Source organism: Bubalus kerabau, chromosome 8, assembly GCF_029407905.1.
Source record: "Bubalus kerabau isolate K-KA32 ecotype Philippines breed swamp buffalo chromosome 8, PCC_UOA_SB_1v2, whole genome shotgun sequence".
Classification (NCBI taxonomy): Eukaryota; Metazoa; Chordata; class Mammalia; order Artiodactyla; family Bovidae; genus Bubalus; species Bubalus kerabau.
Window position 1 is genome coordinate 122,802,431 of NC_073631.1, and position 20,722 is coordinate 122,823,152.

The following is a 20,722-nucleotide window of genomic DNA, read 5'->3' on the forward strand; positions in this document are numbered from 1 at the left end:
AGCAATGCAAAAAATGCATAAGAACATCCTGGTTCTGCCACTTCCCCAAAAAACTATACACTGAGAAACTACTGTAGAAGTTGTCTATAGGGGAACGGGAATGGTGAGTTCTTGTTTCCTAGAAGCAGACAGCAGTGGTAACTGACAGCGTATGTAACTGAAGCGCAAGCTGGGCAAGAGAGGAGAGCGCACAGAAATAAAGTACAAACATGGGTGGTTAGCCTGCCCTCTGCCCCGACACTGGTCCAGGGCCTCTCCCCCAGAAGAAAAGACCCCTTTATGACTAAGAGTAAAAATTTAACTCTCAGAAGGAAAAAAACACATCTAAGAACCTAGTATGAGAAAAATGTTAAGGGATATCAGACATTTTCTTTTGATTTTTTTCCAAAAGAGCCTATGAATGTTTAATTGTGAATTACACAGCCAGTATGTAGGTGTTATAGTCATTAAAGGTTATGAGCCTGATTCAAACAAACATCTTTAAATTCTCAAATTATGTTGCTGAAGAGATGGCCTGAGTCTCCCAAGGAGCACTGGCCAACAGAAACACAGCATCAGTCACAAATGCAATTTTAAACTTTCCAGTGGTCACACTAAAAACAGGAAAAAAAAAGTAAACTTACTTTAATAATATATTTTGTTTAGCCCAATTATCCAACACACTATCATTTCAACATGCAGTCAATATTCTTTTTAAAATATCCATGAGATACTTTATATTCCTCTTTTTCCAGACTGTCTTGCAAATCTGGTGAGTTTCTTACATTTACAGCCCATCTCAGCTTGGACTGGCCACGTTTCAAAGGCCCGGCAGATATACGTGGTCGGACACTGCAGGTCCAGAGCTGCCAAAATGCGCAAAAGCCTTGGTTCCACTCACACTGCATGTCGTAGTGAGGGAGGGGCGTCCTGAGGCGGGCTCGGTGTAGCCGTGACCGAGCAGGTGTGGATGGCACTGTGCCCCCGCCGTGTGGACGCTCACTGTGAGCTTTGGCTTGACGGGCACAAACAAGGGTTTCAAACAGCCCTATTGTGGCTATTGCTTTAGTAGCCAGAACACAATAAAAATGTGCTAATATTTCATAAAACAAAAAGGAAATACCTCCATTATTTTCCCTGAAGCCTTTTTCCAAGCTCTGAAATAAATTTCCGCAATGTGTACCATCAAAGATCTGGAAAAAAAAAAATGTAATGCAAGTTTGAAGAATTATATTTTCACATGTGTCATTTCAGGCAGTCTCCTCTCCCAGGGAAGAAGACACGGTTTTACACTAGTGCTCTGCGAAGTGGAGACAGGCTGTCTGCCTGGAGCTGGAAGCAGAAACCAGTCTGGAGAAGGACTGAAACGTCAGCTTCTTCCCTCTCAGTTGCTGTGTCCCCAGAACTTCACTACTTTCTGCGAAACTATGACACGTACACCCAGAACCAAATTCTTAAGTAAAAAACTTTAAAGATAAATTTCTAATAAAAACTATAAATACAAAAAGTTTAAATATAAATACGCTTTAACTTGGAGTCATTCTAGACTAATTAGCTCAGGTACAGGGAATCCTAAAATACCAGGGTTGACTTAGACTCATAATGAGGAAAATCTGCTGATTCAACCCAAATATTGTGCAAATGAGAGGAGAGGAGGCAGCATTCCAGTGAACAATCAGAGATCCAGCATCGAGTCCCAACTCAGTTCTCACACAGCCACCTGATGGGATAGAGGATTTGAAAATTCCAGAGCAGGTTAAGGACTTGACCTTGAATGCGGCAAATAGCTCCCAATGCTGCCAGGGCCCAGAGGCTGGGGAATCGGTAGAGAGCCCCTCCTCAAGGGCTCCTCCACCACCCACAGGGCTCCGCCCTAGGGAGATCGCAGTGTGCGCACAGACCCAAAGGACCAGATGTGCTAGCCACGTGAACTTTACTACGGCCGAGGCTGAGATCAAACCGGTGAATAATCTATGTAAACAACTACCACAAAGTAAAGTCTTAATTTCAATGTCACTACTGAAAAAGAATGGTTTCCTGTAGCAAGGAAAATAACTATTCAGTAATACAACAGTACATAATAAATAATAAGAGATAATTTCTAAAGCTTCTAATCATCATCATTGTCATGTTAGTCACTCAGTCATGTCTGACTCTGTGACCCCATAGACTATAGCCCAGCAGGCTCCACTATCCATGAGACTCTGCAGGCAAGAATACTGGAGTGGGTAGTCACTCCTTTCTCCAGGGGATCTTCCCGACCCAGGGATCGAACCCAGGTCTCCTGCACAGCAGGCGGATTCTTTACCAGCTCAGCTACCAGGGAAGCCCCTAAAAGTTGACCTGACCAAAGTCAGGTCAAATAGAAACTTTCAAAACCAGACTAAGCACAAAATATTGTTTTTAATACTTACTTTGGTAATCCCTGTAACTGGTTTTTAATGGTCCCATGAATCATTTTAATGAAATTTATATTCCAATTGAAGAGAGAACTAAGAAATCTTCTTCCCTATAAATTAAAAGTAGGATGTAATGTTAAAATTGCAACCAAATAAAAAGTTCCCAGTAACTAAAAACAAACAGTTCTTTAAAAGTGTAGTGACTAGTACTGAAGTTCGCTACTCCCGACAAAGGAAGCACCCATGCTCTAACTCAGAACCTGCTGCCGAAGCAGCGGGGGCCCAAGCTGGCAGCAGGGCAGGGGGGGCAGCACACTGGTGCGAACAGCAGGGCCATCAGGCTTTGACAGGCAGGTTTTTTAACAAGTATTTACTGGAAATAAGTTGCCAGTAGAGTCCAGAAGAGGTTTATCATTTACCTAGAATGACTGGAAACTGACCTGAACAAATTAATAACTGATCAGGAAACTAGTTCAGCTATCTTAAATTCAAAAGAGAACACAAATTTTAAAAAGAGAGAGTTTTAACACACACATATATATTTATGTCTAAGTGCTCATTCACTATATCACGTCCAAGTCTTTGCAACTCCATAGACCATAGCCTGCCAGGCTGCTCTGTCCATGGGATTTCCCATGGAAAAATACTGGAATGGCTGCCATTTCCTCCTCCAAGGGATCTTTCCATTCCAGGGATCGAACCCACATCTCATGCACTAGCAGGCAGATTCTTTACCACCTGAGCCACCTGGACCATTTACATCTATATTTGCACATATGTGTGTGCGTGTGTGTGTTAAACAAGCGCAGTTTACCCACTGCTATGTATCACTTCATGGGAAACAGATGGGGAAACAGTGGAAACAGTGTCAGACTTTATTTTTTGGGGCTCCAAAATCACTGCAGATGGTGACTGCAGCCATGAAATTAAAAGACGCTTCCTCCTTGGAAGGAAAGTTATGACCAACCTAGATAGCATATTCAAAAGCAGAGACATTACTTTGCCAACAAAGGTCCGTCTAGTCACGGCTATGGTTTTTCCCGTGGTCATGTATGGATGTGAGAGTTGGACTGTGAAGAAGGCTGAGCGCCAAAGAATTGATGCTTTTGAACTGTGGTGTTGGAGAAGACTCTTGAGAGTCCCTTGGACTGCAAGGAGATCCAACCAGTCCATTCTGAAGGAGATCAGCCCTGGGATTTCTTTGGAAGGAATGCTGCTAAAGCTGAAACTCCAGTACTTTGGCCACCTCATGTGAAGAGTTGACTCATTGGAAAAGACTCTGATGCTGGGAGGGATTGGGGGCAGGAGGAGAAGGGGAGGACAGAGGATGAGATGGTTGGATGGCATCACTGACTCGATGGATTTGAGTCTCAGTGAACTCCGGGAGTTGGTGATGGACAGGGAGGCCTGGTGTGCTGCGATTCATGAGGTCGCAAAGAGTTGGACACGACTGAGTGACTGATCTGATCTGATGTATAATTCCATGGACAGAGGAGCCCAGTGGGCTACAGTCCACGGGGTTGCAAAGAGTTGGACACAACTGTGCGACTAACACACACACATGTTTAAGTCAATATAAAGTGTGTCTGAATCCACTCTATACTTTACTCTCCCAAACTTCACAACTACCCTGGATGCCTAGGGCAGAGGCCCAGCGTCTCTCCAACAATGACGACATCAGAGCAGCAGCAGCAGTCAGTGTATCTCCTGTCGTGGGCACCGAGGGCCCTGTGAAAGGCTGAGTGTGCCCCAAGGGCACCCTGGGAGACGGTGGTCGCTGTCCCTATGGCACAGAAGGAACACTGGGACTGAGCGGTGTTTGATCGAGGCGACCTACCACCTGTTCAGTGGGCACCAGGGGTCTGAACACGGCCTTTCTGACTCCCAGGGCTGAAGGTTTCGGCCAGTGTGGGCAGCAGTCAGGTCCAGCCCTTCTGTGTCACCAGTGAGAGGGTGTGTGGGGAGCCGGCACACTGGGGTCGAGCCCCGCCCCGCCGTGAGCGTGAGGCCTGAGCAAGTTCCTCAGGGGGCCCTGCTCCTCTGGGAGGCCTTCCCCACACCTCCTTTGGGGATGGGTGACCGCTGCCCCCTTTTGCCTCAAATCATGTCTGCCAGGCCACAAGCAGTCAGAATCAGGGCTATATTCTATATTGAAAACAACGTGCTTTGCATCCCAACATGGAAATACAGTCAATCTAAAAAGACTACCAGTCAATCTTAAAGGAATAACCCTGAATATTCATTGGAAGGACTGATGCTGAAGCTCCAATACTTTGGCCACCTGATGCGAACAGCCCACTCACGGGAAAAGACCCTGATGCTGGGAATGATTGAGGGCAGGAGGAGAAGGGGGTGACAGAGGATGAGATAAGATGGGTAGATGGTATCACTGACTCAATGGACATAAGTCTGAGCAAACTCTGGGAGACAGTGAAGGACAAGGAAGCCTAGTGTGCTGCAGTCCATGGGGTCGCAAGGGGTCAGACATGACTGAGTGACGAAACAATGAACAAAAAGACTAGAGGGGCTTCCGTGGGGGCTCAGTGGTAACGAATCCGACTGCCAGCACAGGAGACACAAGCTTGATCCCCGGTCTAGGAAGACCCCAATGCCATGGGGCAACCAAGCACGTGCACCGCAACTGCTGAGCCTGTGCTCTGGAGCCCACGCTCTGCAGTAAGAGACGCCACCGCAGCGACGGCCCTGCAAGTCTACACTGGGCAGCTGCCCCGCCGCTGCGACCACGGAGAGCCGAGCAGCCAGACAGGCCCAGGGAACCACAACAGAGAGACAATAATGTTTTTTAAAATCTAAAACTCTGCCCAAAATTACAACAAATTATCAAGAGGCTCATGTTCTCAGCGCTTCTTAAAAAAATAAATAAATAAAATAAAACAAAAACAGAAAACTCTAAAGATAACAGATGAGCATGTCCAAGAGAGCTAGGCAAGCCACTCTGTAATTTTAATTTTCTAATAGCCACATTAATAAAAGTAAAAAAGATTAAATTAACTTTATTAATGTATTTATGTAATCTAATATATCCAAAGTGTCATTTAAATATGTAATAAATACACAAAAATTATTAATGTGATATTTAACATTCTTTTTCCATATCAAGTTTCAAATCCCTACATATTTTACATTTAAGGCCACAGCTGGATTGGCCCTATTTCATGTGCTCAGTAGCCAAGTGTGGGAGTGACCACTGGTGGACAGTGGAGCACTGGGCCAGGAACCTCGCTTTGGATTTACTAGATAGGTATGAAAGAAAACAAGAATCTTATGATAATAGCTTTGAGTTATATGCCAATTAACCTGGAATTAGGGCAGAGGGTCAGATCTGATCCATGGGGAAGTGCCTTCTCAACCTTATTTTTAGTCATTTTTAATTTAAAACGCAATCATGGTTCTCCCAGGATTCACACAGCCACCTGTTACCATCTCCTTTAATGATGCAATACACAATGACTTGTAAAATGTTTGCTTAACACTGTCATGCTCAGTGTTTTAATAAAGATGCAAACAGCAAACTCACGAACTCAGGAAAAACTTCCATCAAAAAGCAGTTCACAGGACTTTGCTGGTGCTCCAGTGGTCAAGAATCCGCCTGCCAATGCAGGGAACATGGATGTGCTCCCTGGTCCAGGAAAACCCCACATGCTGTACACCAACTTAGACCACGCTCCACAATAAGAGAAGCTCTGAGAAGCCCACACATTGCAATGAAGAATAGCCCCTGCATGCAGCAAAGACGACTCAGCGCAGTCAGAAATAAATTAACTTTTTAAAAAGCAGTTCACAAACACACCAAGATGAAAAACCACTTGCCTCTTCTTTTTTGATGTAATTGACATTTATGAAGCACTCAAGCAGCATGTCTTTAATTTCTCTACTTTCTTCCAAATGATAATCAAAGCAATACAAAGCCTGATGGATACGCCACAGCCGACATATGTCTGCACCCTGGGGATGACAGGAAAAGAAAATCAACTAATTTTTTTTTAAATAATGGGTAAGGCCACATTTCAAATTAATTATGAGACTATTTTATGTCATCAAAAAGAAAAAATGACAAGAGAAAACATTTTAAAATTTGCAAACAAAGCTTCAGAGAACATGGTCCTAAAACTCAGGCAAAAGCAGAGATGCTGCCAGCCAGCACTGCACACCGTTTTATGTACCAACGAGGAAGTGAGCCTGCGCTGAGCGTGCAGGGCCTGAGCCACGCCAGGCACGGAGCGACTGCCGCAGGACTGCGCTGCCAGGAAACAGTCCTGAACGTTCTTAACTGGAGATGCAATCAGCCGTGTGGCTGGTGGCTACTGCGGTAAACGCACAGGTGCAGACGTTTAAATAAAGTCTGGATTTTAAAGGTGAACAAGAATGGCAGGGAAAATGGATTTTAAAAAGGCAAACCAAGGATGGCTTATGGATAAATTCTGACACAAACAACGAGTTTTCAATCACTCCTATGGTCAGAGTGCAAGCTGAGGATGCAGTCAAAAAGATTCTTTTCTGTCGTGAAATTGACTGCTCCTTGGAGGCCACCCTGGGACAGTCTGTCCCACAGGAGGTAAGAACAGGATCAGCTGCAAGGTACGTAGAAAGCTGCTGGCAATGTGTACCAAGAGCTCCAAGTTCAAACCCGCTGACCTACAAATTTCCCTTGGAGGAATCTGTGACAAGGGAGCAAAGATGTAGAAGGAGGGCAAAGAGAAACCCCCAAAGATCCCTCAATGACAAGGGTCGCCTTGGCAGTGGAATTACTGATGATTTTTGTTTTTTTTTTTCATTTTCCCTCTTCTTCATTTGCCCAGGTTTCTAAGATGAACACAAGTATCTGCTGTTGTTTCATCAGGGGAGAAAACTGCTCTTTTTCTGGATCTCTGAATTGCATGCCAAAGACTGAAGGATGCGTTATATCCTGTGTTCACCATGCTTCCTGTGGGCCTGCCGAAGCTTCCACAGGCCTCGGCTGCAGTCTACAGCCCCGCCCCGGCCGCCCTCCTGCCCACTCACTCAGGTTGGCAGGCTCTCCCTGACACCTCCGTCCCGCCGCCCTCAGTTCTCCCTGGACCAGTTCCCATCGAGGGGACAGCCTTCCATAGGCCACACACCGAGGAAGACGGGGAGACAGTCTATGCACAACGCACGCACGTGGAGCTCTGTCCACCCTTGACCGCCCACCTCTGAGCATCACCCGGTGAAAAACCCCGACCGGGAGCCACTGGGCCAGGCCTCGCACAAGCAGACCTAACTCCTAACTGGTATAAACATGTGCACTTCTCAGCAAAGCACAGCGTGTACTTTAGAAAGGGAACGCACTGTCTTCGTCCTGAGACTCCTCCTCAGCAGCATGACGAAGGCGGTCTTGCCCATGTTCTCCTTGGCAGGCAGGCCTCTCTCCCACCACTTCACGCACAGGTCCTGGATGGAGCCCTGCAGCGCCCGCTCACCCTCTGGCAGCGCGTACAAGATTCCTGCAACAGAGCAGGCGCTGCACAGTGAGTGCATGCAGTGACCCGGGGCCCGTCCAGATCCAACCCAGAAGAGCATGTGCCTCACAAGTGTGCCCAGCAGACATTAGTTTAACTCACCAAGACTTCCACACATTCTTTATAGCATACAAACAATGGTAACTAAAAATGTTCCACCACTATTGTAGAAGCAGACCCAACAGAACAGGAAAGTTTAGAAGACCAAGAGGTCCTATTGCCCAAACTCCTAACGACGAGACGCTCCAAATCGGAGTGCAGGGACACCCATGGCAACACTCAACAGCTGAGCCAGGGCAGGCCGAGTGACCAGTTATCCCACAGCTACCCCTCAGCTTGTTGGCCTCAAGTTCTGGCTCACTGGTGAAAAATAGCAAAAGCAGCTATTATAATGAATAGAAAAGCTGTAGTGCTGTTAATAACAAAAGAGCTCAAGAATTACATTAAAATGCTGACAGTGTGCTCATAACTGTAATCCAGACATCTGAAAGCCATTACTCTAAAGTAAAATTCCTGAATTAATGGGGAATTTTATAAACCATGTTTGGAGACTGAGGATGAACTGGTGGTAACACCCACAAGCATCTGGGAGCTCCTTTCATACTGACCGGGGTAATCTTAGTAAGACACATTAATTCCACACAAGAATTCTGAATAAAAGAGCATACTAAACAGATACATAAGCCAAGTGGCTCTGGTTTATGTGTGAAATGAAAATGCCAGTGAGAATTGATGACAAAATATGATTAGGGAACTAATCAGATTCACACAGTGGGAGGTGAGGGTACCTGTGAGATTTTTCTTAAAAAAAAAAAACACTCAAAGTTATCTTTGCATCTTTTATAGCTATAATTTCATTCAAATAGTATATGATCAGATCATCTCATAAATTCATACTAGTGTTCCTACTAAATTAATAACTATCACTTCACAGTTTAGTTAAAATTTAGAGTACCAACTTAGGATATTCGAGTAGGAGGAGTCAACAACTGTTTCCCAGGTCATATTCATGACGCAATTAAAGAAAAAGAGGCAGTGCCACAGGTGCTGGGCTCCCCTGAGCTGCTGGGCAGTGAATGCCCAGCCGAGGAACTTGCAACAGCTGGTTCCTCTTATCATCTCTTATTGGTCCTGAAGGTTTAAATATAGCCTGTCGTCCAGTAATGCACATATTCACCATCTGAAACACTTATATGCGGCTCAAATGAAATAATTACTCAGGACAGCCCCTAAAGGAATGCTCCTTTGCTCATTTTTTCCAGCTGAAGTACAAGAGCCCTGTTTCTCCACTGCTGGGGGCTTCCTTTTACTGGTATCACTCAGACACAGCACTCATTCACACCCCACGTTACTGCATAGTCAACTTACCATTTAATATAACAGCACACTCCAGTAAGGGTTCATAGTTCTCTCTTTCATTTATGACTGACACAGAAGCAAGAATCACAGATGTAACTGCATGGATTATTTCTATGTTTCTATGCTATAAGTAAAAAAAAAAAAAAAAAAAACCAAAGCACAAGTAAGTTAAAATCAACTTAAAATTTAATTTTAAATGTAAAACTTACTAAATTTATGAAAATAAAGCCACAGTTGACACTTATTCTAAAAAGTGAGTTAAAGCTGAACACAGATCAGCAGTTTGAAAAGAGCAGCCCTGAATCCCGGGTAAATAACAATAGGCTTAAAAAGGTGTAACCACATTAAATAGACTTCTGTGTACCCGTGTCTTCTAACTTTAATTTTAACAACGTAAAATTCAATTATATACAATAAATAATTACTTTTTTAACAAGAAAAAGGAAATTTATCTCTGAAGGACGAGGGTTACCATTTTTGAACCCTGCTCCGCTCTCACACTGTCCTCACTGGGGGCTTCTGCTGCCTGCCACTCCTCCACTGGGCTCTCCAACAACACGTCTACTAGCAAATTCTTGAGCCTTTGCCATAGTTCTTCTTTCTGCTTCCTTGATAATTCATCTATCAACTCATTTAGGTTGAACGGGTCAGAAGTATCATTCTGCAAAATAAATAGCAACTGTTACATTTCAAATATAAGAAAACAGTTCTATCTTCTTTATAATGGCATCAAAAGAAGTTTATGTGCTAATAACTAAGTTTGAAATTTGAGAGTCAGGCTGTAGTGTTTGAAATCCAGTCCTAAAAGGGCACAATACAGGAGTGATCAGACAGAAAGCAGCAGATTCTTCCGTGCCTCATCAGTCCTGGTATACTCCTCTTCACCCCCTTAGCAACACTGCCCCCGACCTCAATGCCCTGACGTCGTCCGTGTGCGGCCTGAAGTCCGGTTACAGTGGCGCCGAGCTCAAGCGGCAGTGAGGGCCACAGCAGGATCAACACGCATGCGAGAGGCTCAAGCGGGCTCTCTGGTCTCCAACCGGTCTTGGGCCCTGACTTTGTCCCTGTGTCCAATCTGGTACAACCTGAGCACCACACCAGCCACAGTAAGAGATTATAATATGAATAAAATAAAAACCAATGAGGCCATATTGATAATAAATAGTAGCCAATAATTGGGCTTCCCCAATGGCTCAGCAGTAAAGATCCGCCTACAGTGCAGGAGACGCAGGCGACGTAGGTTCCATCCCTGGGTCAGGAAGATTTCCTGGAGGAGGGCATTACAACCCACTCCAGTATTCTCGCCTGGAGAATCCCATGGACAGCGGAGATTGGCGGGCTGCAGTCCACAGCATCACAAAAAGTCAGACACAACTGAAGCGACTGAGCATGCACACACAGCCAATAACTTATCAATAATTAACGAACAGCATTGGCATGCTCTTAATAGCAATAAATAAATACAGCAGCAATTTGGGATTGGAAAATCACAATTTTGTAGTGATCATTGTAATAATTGATTCAGGCAAGAAACCCCAACTATCAATATATTTTAAAGATATTGTGAAATACACATATGGAAAAACGTACTAAGTGTGACTGTAGGTAAATAAACAAAGCCTTGTGTCTCCACCACCCCTCCAGGGCTGCCGCCTTTCCCTCCCCAGTTTTTTTAGCATTTATCGTAATTACTGCCTTGCTTTTCTTGATAACTTCACCACCATTTGCATCCCTAAACCATGTCCTGTAAATAGGTCTATTTTCCACTTGGTAGAGAACTGGGTCACAAGGTCTCTGTTCTTTCATATCTTGCTTCTCTTGCCCAACATTATTTAGTGACACTCATCCATACACTGCATGTCATTATAGTTCATTTAGTTTCATTTCATTTCCATTATAGTTTTGCTTTTACTTTTATAGTTTTCCATTGCATAAACATAACAAAATATATTTATCCATTCTTCTGTTGATCGCTATTTAGTTGTTTCTGGGTTTTGGGTATTTCAGAAAAACACTGCAAAGAACATTGTTTTACATGGCTCTTATTTAAGGACTAAATAAAGAATGGATTGCCAATTGAAGAGTCTGTATACATTCAACACTATCAGTTGAATATATATTTATTACTCTAAATGGTGTAGCCGTTCCCATATCCCCAGCAGTGATGAAATTTTCAAATATTCCACATCTCCCCAACGAGTAGTATTTTCAGTCTGGTGGGAGACAGTGGTATTTTATCTTTTTGTTTTCTTCCAAAGGGCAGAAGTTGGATGAGGAGAAAAGAATTTACCTAGTCTCAGTTTACTTCCCCACAGCATGCGTGCATGGTCAGTCGCTTAGTGTTTGGGACTCCATAGACAGCAGCCCACCAGGCTCCTCTGTCCATGGGATTTCCCAGGCAAGAATGCTGGAGTGGGTTGTCAGTTCCTCTTCCAGGGGATCTTCCCGACCCAGGGACTGAGCCCATGTCTCCTGTGTCTCCTGCACTGGCAGGTGGATTTTTTTACCACTGTGCCACCTGGGAAGCCCATTTCCCCACAGATCACTTGTTAATCACAAAAGTGGAAATACGAATGCACCAGCAATGACACAAACCACACCGCGTGCCTCGCCAAGGAGGCCGTGCCACCACTCACACACGTAGCCCTCCACGCGCATCAACGAGCAAACGGGGCAGAGGAAGGGCAGGCCTCACAGCAGCTGCTGCGCGCTTCCAGACTGTCAGTCACGGGGCGTGCCGTGGCACTCTGGAGTAAAGAGACTAGCAAGGCAGGACAGCCGAGCAAAGCCACCTCTCCATCCCAGTCCCAGCAGCCTCCTCTCTGCGGGACCCATCCGAGTGGTCCAGGGCTCTTCGTCTTTCCCACTACTTTTGTCCGGAATTCTCTCCCGCAGTCTCCACCCAATTCTTAGCTGTCACTACTTTGACTTTCACTGCATGATCAGAACAAGTGAGGTGTGTGTCATGTGCCCCGAGGTCACAGATTTTAGAGTCGGGGCCCTAAAGCTGGGGTCCTCCAGAGTGGGTCCTAGGCCTTGCTCCTACTACACTGCGTAGATGATCCCACGCATCCCAGCAGGAGCTGACGCCCCCGAGCCTGCCTCCAGCCCAGAGCTGTTCCTGGCTCCAGGCCTGCCTCTCCACGTCCGCCTGCACGCCTCTCACACGTGCATCCTGGAGCCTCTCAGCACGTCCCACATGAGCCATCTCCTCCCTCAAGCCTGCCCTCTTCCCACTTAGGAACTCGCTGAATGAACGAGGTCCTTTTCTTTGTGTTCAAAGGAATATTCCCAAAAGGTGAGTCTTCTCTTTCTGTCTTTCTCTCTCTTTCACACTTTTGCACACAGGTCACTCTCTGCTTAAAAGTCCCTGTTCCTCTCAGGACAGTCTCAACTCCTCAAAATGGTCAAGGTCTCATTCCCGGTGTCACCTCTTGCCTTCTTCCTCAGCTGGTGTTTTTACACTAAACATCTCTAAGTTCAAACACAAGGTACTTCTCCAGTCTTCAGAGTTACCCCTGTTGGTTAGCACAGTCCTTCTCCATACCCCTCTCTGACTGGTTAACTTATTTCACTTTTTAGATCTTTGGTTCCACAGCCTTTTTATCAGGATGGGAAACATTCCATGTCTAAATCTGGGTCCCTCCACACCTCTGCCCCAGTTTAGCCCTTACCCTGGTGTGTTTACACACCTGGATTCACCACAACACGGTAAATAACCTAAGGACAAAAAAGGATGTCTTCCTCACAGTTGCATGCACAGAACAAGAGATCAATAAACGTTTAAGTAGGTGATGCGAAACATCTTGTGTTACGCCCCTTAGCATCCTCACAACAACCCTCTTACAGCAAACACTGTCAGTAGTTGGCCATCGGCAGATCTAATTGTGTTTAGTTCTGCTTTACTTCTTTAAATACACCTTAGTCTGTACGGATTCACTGAAATGATTATATTTCACTTGTGGATATAATGATTTTAGCAAAACGTCTATATTAACAGTCAAAATCACAATAAAGCTAAACATAAAACTTACATCAAGTTGAATGAATTGCAAAAATTTTCCAATCAGCTCCTTAGACACTGCTTGTATGAATGTCTCACGTTTTTCCATAGCAGATCAAACTGTTTTTCATATGGCATTTATTCTGCAACACTAGTAAAAAAAACACAATCATAGTTAGTATCCAAAACTGCAAGGAAATCCATACACTACCTGTGATAGACAGTTTCTAACAACATTCTGGCCTCAACAAGCTATAACATCGAAAAAAGCTTTGTTACCAAGGAGGAAAGGGATTGACATATACACCCTACTGTATATAAAGAGGTAACTAGTAAGAGCCTCGGAGAAGGCAATGGCACCCCACTCAGTGCTCTTGCCTGGAAAATCCCGTGGACGGAGGAGCCTGGTGGGCTGCAGTCCATGGGGTCGCTAGGAGTCGGACACGACTGAGAGACTTCACTTTCGCTTTTCACTTTCCTGCATTGGAGGAGGAAATGGCAACCCACTCCAGTGTTCTTGCCTGGAGAATCCCAGGGACGGGGGAGCCTGGTGGGCTGCCGTCTCTGGGGTTGCACAGAGTTGGACATGACTGAAGCGACTTAGCAGCAGCAGCAGCAGCAGCAAGAGCCTAAGTACAGCAGTGGGGGCTCTACTCAAGTAATGACATGTATGTCACAAGTAATGACATGTATGGGAAAGAAAGGGTCTAAAAGACAGTGGGTAGTGTTCAACTGATTCTGTACAGCAGAAACCAAGAACATTGTGAATCAACTATATTGATAAAAAAGAATTAAAAATAAATAAAAACAACGTCCTTCTTTTCTTCACTGAGAACAGTATCAACATAACATCATGTTTTTATCAATTGTTAATGAAATTACCAACTAAGGACAGAGAAATCCAACAGCTCTAGGAGGCTCACCTCTCTCCCTTTCTAAGACCTTCACAAGATGCTCCTTCAGGTCTGAGGCAGCTCAGCAAAGAACAGACTGGGCCGAGCTGCTAACGCCTGAAGACTCTCCTTCCTCAAGTGCCATTCCTGCATCAGGAAAACCCCTGCCAGTCACCTTGTAGGCAGTGTGTGGCCTCGGGGCCGCCTGGGAGCTTGTTAGTGTGCGCATCAGGTGCACTCCTCCCCAGCCCCGTGGGACGAGAGCTCAGGGATTGTGTCTCCCGTGAAAAATCCTATTTTCCATTTACACAGCCTAGTGCTTGCAGTACCTGATTCGAAAGACATCATGAAGCAACTGCAAAGAACATACGTGTAGCAGGACACTTACCTTAAAAATAAATGAAAACCTCCTGCAGTCACAAGCAGAGCAACATGGAAAATTACTGGTACCAATGGCAACAATTACCAGGACAGAGTCATCTTAAATGCAGAACCCCAAGATCTTAGCATTTAAATCAAACAACAAGAACAGAAAATAACTTCTCCACATAAGTCACACTAAAGTATGGCCGCCTCAGCCCTCAACTCAGATGGCTGAGAGACAGGCATGACTTCTGACCCGCCAAGCAGGCAGGAGGGCCACTAGCAACAAGCCTGATGCATGATGATGGCTAGTTTGAGTTCAAGAGTTTAAATGAACAATATTCCAAAAAAGGTGCCCCCAACCACACAGAACCTTTTACCTTAAAATGAGGACCTTGCTTGTTTGTGATTCTGGTAGCTTTTCTGGTTTGCTCTATTTCCAAGTGTAATTTCCACAGTAATCCAGTAGATGACCAGATTCACTGCCATAGCCCCCATTTTCTCTCTGGTGATTGTAGTTCTTTAAGGGTAATTAATTTTCCAACTTCACTAAATCTCTCTAGTGAAGTGACCACTTCACTAGAGTGACCACTACTGTGTGCATAAGGCCCCGCCCCTCCAACCAGAGCTACCTTCTAGGAGAGATCACCTCGCCAGGCAACTACCATCCCAAGGGCAGGGTGCTCTGTACTAAGATGAGTATTTAAAAGAGACTTTTGTCACGTTGTCACCGCAGAAAACCCCTGTCACCTGGAGCCAACCATTCATCTCAGAACTAGGAGAGACACCTGGGGACAGTTTTCCCAGTGCACAAGCGCTCAGAAAACTGATCTCTGAGATCAGTCTCTGGTCCAGGGCTCAGGGGCCCTGCCCCGTGTCAGCCCCCGGTGCGGGATCAGGGGATCCTGTCCGGGCTCAGCCCTCGGTCCGGGGCTCAGGGGACCCTGCCCGGGATCAGCCCCCGGTGCGGGCTCAGGGGACCCTGCCCGGTGTCAGTTCCCGGTCTGGGGCTCAGGGGACCCTGCCCGGTGTCAGTTCCCGGTCTGGGGCTCAGGGGACCCTGCCCGGTGTCAGCCCCCGGTCCGGGGCTCAGGGGACCCTGCCCGGGATCAGCCCCCGGTCCGGGCTCAGGGGATCCTGCACGGTGTCAGCCCCCGGTCCGGGGCTCAGGGGACCCTGCCCGGGATCAGCCCCCGGTCCGGGGCTCAGGGGATCCTGCCCGGTGTCAGTCCCCGGTCCAGGGCTCAGGGGACCCTGCCCGGGATCAGCCCCCGGTCCGGGCTCAGGGGATCCTGCCCGGTGTCAGTCCCCGGTCCTGGGCTCAGGGGACCCTACCTGGGATCAGCCCCCGGTCCGGGGCTCAGGCGATCCTGCCCGGACTGCGGGGCCTCTGAACTCAGTCCCGGGGGAACAGGCGCAGAGTGTGGCGCGCTCCCGGCCCGGCGCCCGCCTTCCCGGCCGCCTCAGAGCCCCGGCCGGGCCGCGGGCTCAGATCGCGGCCCACGCGGAGGCTGCGGTGTTAGGAAACCAACCCGACCGAGCCCCCGTTTCCCGGTCCCCCGCCCCCAGCCCTCCGCCGGCCGAACCCGCGGCGCTCACCTTGTCCCCGGGACCCGCAGTTTCCCGCGTTCTGACCAGATTCAAACCCGCCCGCCGGCTCCCCCGACGCGCCCCGCCCCCCCGCGCGTCACACGCGCAGCTCTCGCGATAACTGGGCGTGGGCGAGGCCGCCGGAGGGCGCACGCCCGCCCCGCCCGCCCCAGGCCCCGCCTCCGAGGCCGCCAGGCCGCCGCGCAGGCCCCGCCTCTCCACGCGAGCTCGGATCGTGACGTTTTTTAGCTTGACATCAAAATTTGTCTTTGCTTAAGTGATTGAAACAGACACAACCTCTGACTCAGGATAAAACTGTGACATCACCCTTTATATGCATCCAGTGACGTCTGAACACTAGCAACTGAACTCCGGGTCTGGGTGAACTCTACGTTTCCCACATAATTGTGTCCTTAATGCAGTATCTGTTTCTGCCATGCAATTTCTATGGACCATGTGTCCAGCAAAATATATTTATAAATAAATGTAGATACATATACTTACTATCTTGTGATCAAAATCCTCTCGATTTACAAACATATTAATTGGGATACAAATATATCAGAATGAAAGTGGAAGTGTTACTGGTTCAGTCGTGTCCGACTCTCTGTGACCCCCATGGACTGTGGCCCGCCAGGCTCCTCTGTCCGTGGGATTCTTCAGGCAAGAATACTACAGCGGGTAGCCAATCCCTTCTCCAGGGTGTCTTCCCTCCCACGGATGGAACCTGGGTCTCCTGAATTGTAGGCAGATTCTTTATGATCTGAGCCACCAGGGAAGCGTACAAATATATCAGAGTCATATATAAATTGATTGTAAATGTCATAAATATTACATATAAAATTAAACTTGTTGAAACACACTTCTTAATACTATGTTTAAGACTCTTTTCTAATAAGTTGTATATTTTGATTTATGTTTATTGCTGTAAATACCGAGAAAACTTTTTTACACTAAAAAAAAAAGCAGACAAATGAAAAAACAATTGATAGCAATGTTCAGTTCAGTTCAGTCGCTCAGTCATGTCCGACTCTTTGCGACCCCATGAATTGCAGCACGCCAGGCCTCCCTGTCCATCACCAACTCCCGGAGTTCACCCCGACTCACGTCCATCGAGTTGGTGATGCCATCCTCTGTCGTCTCCTTCTCCTCCTGCCCCCAATCCCTCCCAGCATCAGTCTTTTCCTAGCTAAATACAATAGCATTTAACTAAAATATGTTCATACTCTAGCAATGAGCATATTTTACTTAAATGCCAAAAATCACATATTGATCTATCATCAATTTCTTTTAATTTAACTTGTATCAGCTAACAATTTGATTGGACTTTCCTTCAATTTTCGTTGGAAGCAAAGACTTGGAAACCATCTGAATTTCAAAAGAATTTGAACCCAGTCACTTGAAATAATTTCTTTCTCAGTTTCCGAAAAACCTTAACCTAGATACATTGAATTACTATTAATTATATCAGCTACTATTTGAAGGCACTTTTGCCAATACTGTTTTTTTAGATAAAAGCTTTTCTTGCTTGCTTTATATGTTTTTCCCACACCTTGGGGATCTGCAGATTTCACTCATCCATTCCTCAGCCAGATCAGATTGAACCCAGATCAGACTGAACAGTCTAAGGAACTGTTCACAAACTGCTGAGGAACAAAGAAGGCATCTCTAAGATTCTGGCCGTGGGCCCACTGAGATCACCAGGACAAAGGAACAAAGTCCCCCTGGACTCACCCCAGGCGTGTCCTCTACCTGGAATCAAGACCTGGAGGAGGACCATCCCCAGGGCTCCAGCATGAGCCCACCCTTTGTGTCCTGAGGCTTTGGGTGTTGCTTTGAGGGCTCATCTGTGGCGCAGGTGCTCTGAGCCTCCTGCGCCCCCTGCCCAGTTCCAGTGGTCACCACACAATGCGGCACCCCAAACCCCAGGCCCTGTCCCGCGAGGCCCTGGACTAGCCCTTCTCGCACCCACCCCGACGTCTGAAGTCCTTTCACTGCGCCTGTGAGGACAGGCCTGCAGCTGCCAGTCCTCACGCTGAACAGTCCGGAGCGGACCCTGGACTAACTGGCCATCTGGGGAGGTAGCGGGTGGTCCTGGTCTGACAAGAAGCTTGGGACAGGGAGGCCGGAGGAGCTCCCTGGAGGCCCGGGGCCTTCGGGCGGTCCCCAGGGGTCTGCGCGGCCCCGCCCGCTTCTCGGGAGCAGCCGCCGCCCCTGAAGTCCCGGACGCCCCGCCCCGTCAGCCTGCTCCTCACCGCCGGGCGGCCTCGCCCACCTCCTACCGCAGCAACCCTGGGGCTGCGGGCGCTCCCGGCGGCCCCGCTCCCCCGCTGCCCCCACGCCCCACACACACCCGGCACCCACACACGCCGCACCCCCCACAGCCTCCACATGTCCACACGCCACCCACACCCACATCCCCACTGCCACACAACGCCCGCACACACCCCACACGTCCACACAACGCCCGCACACACACAACCCCCACACCCCTCACCCCACACGCACCCCACCCATGCCTGCGCCCACACACACACCCGGCACCCACACACGCCGCACCCCCCACAGCCTCCACATGTCCACACGCCACCCACACCCACATCCCCACTGCCACACAACGCCCACACGCACACACCCCCACACCCGACACCCACACACCCCACACGTCCACACAACACCCGCACACACACACCTCACACCCCTCACCCCACACGCACCCCACACGCCGCACACCCCACAGCCTCCACATGTCCACACGCCACCCACACCCACATCCCCACTGCCACACAGCGCCCACACGCACCCCACACGTCCACACAACACCCGCACACACACACCTCACACCCCTCACCCCACACACACCCCACCCATGCCTGCGCCCACACACACACCCGGCACCCACACACGCCACCCACACCCACATCCCCATTGCCACACAACGCCCGCACGCACACACCCCCACACCCGACACCCACACACCCCACACGTCCACACAACACCCGCACACACACAACCCCCACACCCCACACCCCACACACACCCCACACGTCCACACACACCCGCAGACACACACGCCACACACCCCCACAGCCTCCACATGTCCACACCCCACCCACACCCACATCCCCACTGCCACACAACGCCCACACGCACACACCCCCACACACCCGACACCCCACACGCACACACACACCTGACACCCCTCACCCCACACACACCCCCCACACACACCTCACACCACACACACCCCACATCCACACACCTCACACCACACACACCCCACACGTCCACACAACACCCGCACACACACAACCCCCACACCCCACACGCACACACACACCTCACACCCCTCACCCCACACACACCCCACGCATGCCTGCGCCCACACACACACCCGGCACCCACACACGCCGCACCCCCCACAGCCTCCACAGGTCCACACGCCACCCACACCCACATCCCCACTGCCACACAACGCCCGCACGCACACACCCCCACACACCCGACACCCACACACCACACACGTCCACACAACACCCGCACACACACACCTCACACACCTCACATCCCACACCACACACAACACCGCACACACACAACCCCCACATACCCGACACCCACACACCCCACACACCCCCACACACCTCACACCCACACACCCCCACACACCTCACACCCACACACCCCCACACAATACCTGCACACACATCACACACTCCCCCCCACACACCCTACATACCCCACATCCACACACCTCACACCTCACACACCCCACATACACCCACCCAGACACCCCACACCCACACAGCCCACACACATCCACACACCTCACATCCCACACACACACACACCCCACACATACACCACACCCTCCACACACCCACACACCTCACACACCCACACATGCCCCACACCCTCCACATACCCCTCACACACACACACACACCCCTCATGTCACACGCACCTCCACACATACACACACCCACACACACCCTACACACCCCTCACATCCCCACACACACCCCCACAGTCCCTATACCCCACACACACCCACACACCTCACACCCCCCCACATACCCACATACCCACCCCCACCCCCTAAACCCACACATCCACACACACCCATACACCCCACACCCACATACCCAGCCCCCAAGCCCCACACATACCCACACACCCACACACAAACACATACACACACACGTACACAACCCACACAAACCCACACCTCACACACACACACACACACACACACCCCTTTTCCCCCAAACCCCACACACTCCCACACACCCCACATACCCCCACACACCCCACACCCACACACAGCACACACACCCCCACACACTCCACATCCCCACACCCAGACACCCAACCCCACACACATACCCACACACACCCACAAGTCCCACACACCCCATACCCGCCTCGCTGCCCCACGTGGAACCCTGCTCCGCTGCCTCCCTCTTTCCATTCCAGTCCACTCTCCAGGTTGGGGGTGCTCAGTCCCTGGGGCAGAAAGTGATCAAAGCAGGTGGTTCTGGAGCCACACAGGGCTGGGAGGAGGCCCTGCAGAAACTGTCCTTCTTTTTGTGGTTTGATACTCTACCTTCTCTGCAGTAAAAGTCTGAACTTGGGAAA

At 48.8% G+C, this 20,722-nt stretch overlaps 1 protein-coding gene across 6 annotated transcripts in view; it reads right to left on the reverse strand.

The window, feature by feature from the left end:
- NCAPG2 (non-SMC condensin II complex subunit G2) overlaps positions 1 to 16,206 on the reverse strand; it is a 74,637-nt gene extending 58,431 nt beyond the window's left edge. For 3 of the 6 annotated variants that reach the window (XM_055591395.1, XM_055591396.1, XM_055591391.1), the window contains exons 1-8: positions 16,094 to 16,206; positions 13,270 to 13,389; positions 9,708 to 9,896; positions 9,245 to 9,359; positions 7,707 to 7,861; positions 6,210 to 6,344; positions 2,394 to 2,488; positions 1,103 to 1,172 (exon numbers count right to left, since the gene is read on the reverse strand). In XM_055591395.1, the coding sequence (XP_055447370.1) occupies positions 1,103 to 1,172; positions 2,394 to 2,488; positions 6,210 to 6,344; positions 7,707 to 7,861; positions 9,245 to 9,359; positions 9,708 to 9,896; positions 13,270 to 13,347 (837 nt within the window). In that variant the 5' untranslated portion in view covers positions 13,348 to 13,389; positions 16,094 to 16,206. Of the gene's footprint in view, positions 1 to 1,102; positions 1,173 to 2,393; positions 2,489 to 6,209; positions 6,345 to 7,706; positions 7,862 to 9,244; positions 9,360 to 9,660; positions 9,897 to 13,269; positions 13,390 to 14,161; positions 14,279 to 14,874; positions 15,114 to 16,093 lie in introns of those variants that run through there. The other 3 variants (XM_055591392.1, XM_055591394.1, XM_055591397.1) reach the window with 3 other exon arrangements.
- Positions 16,207 to 20,722: the final 4,516 nt, after the last annotated feature.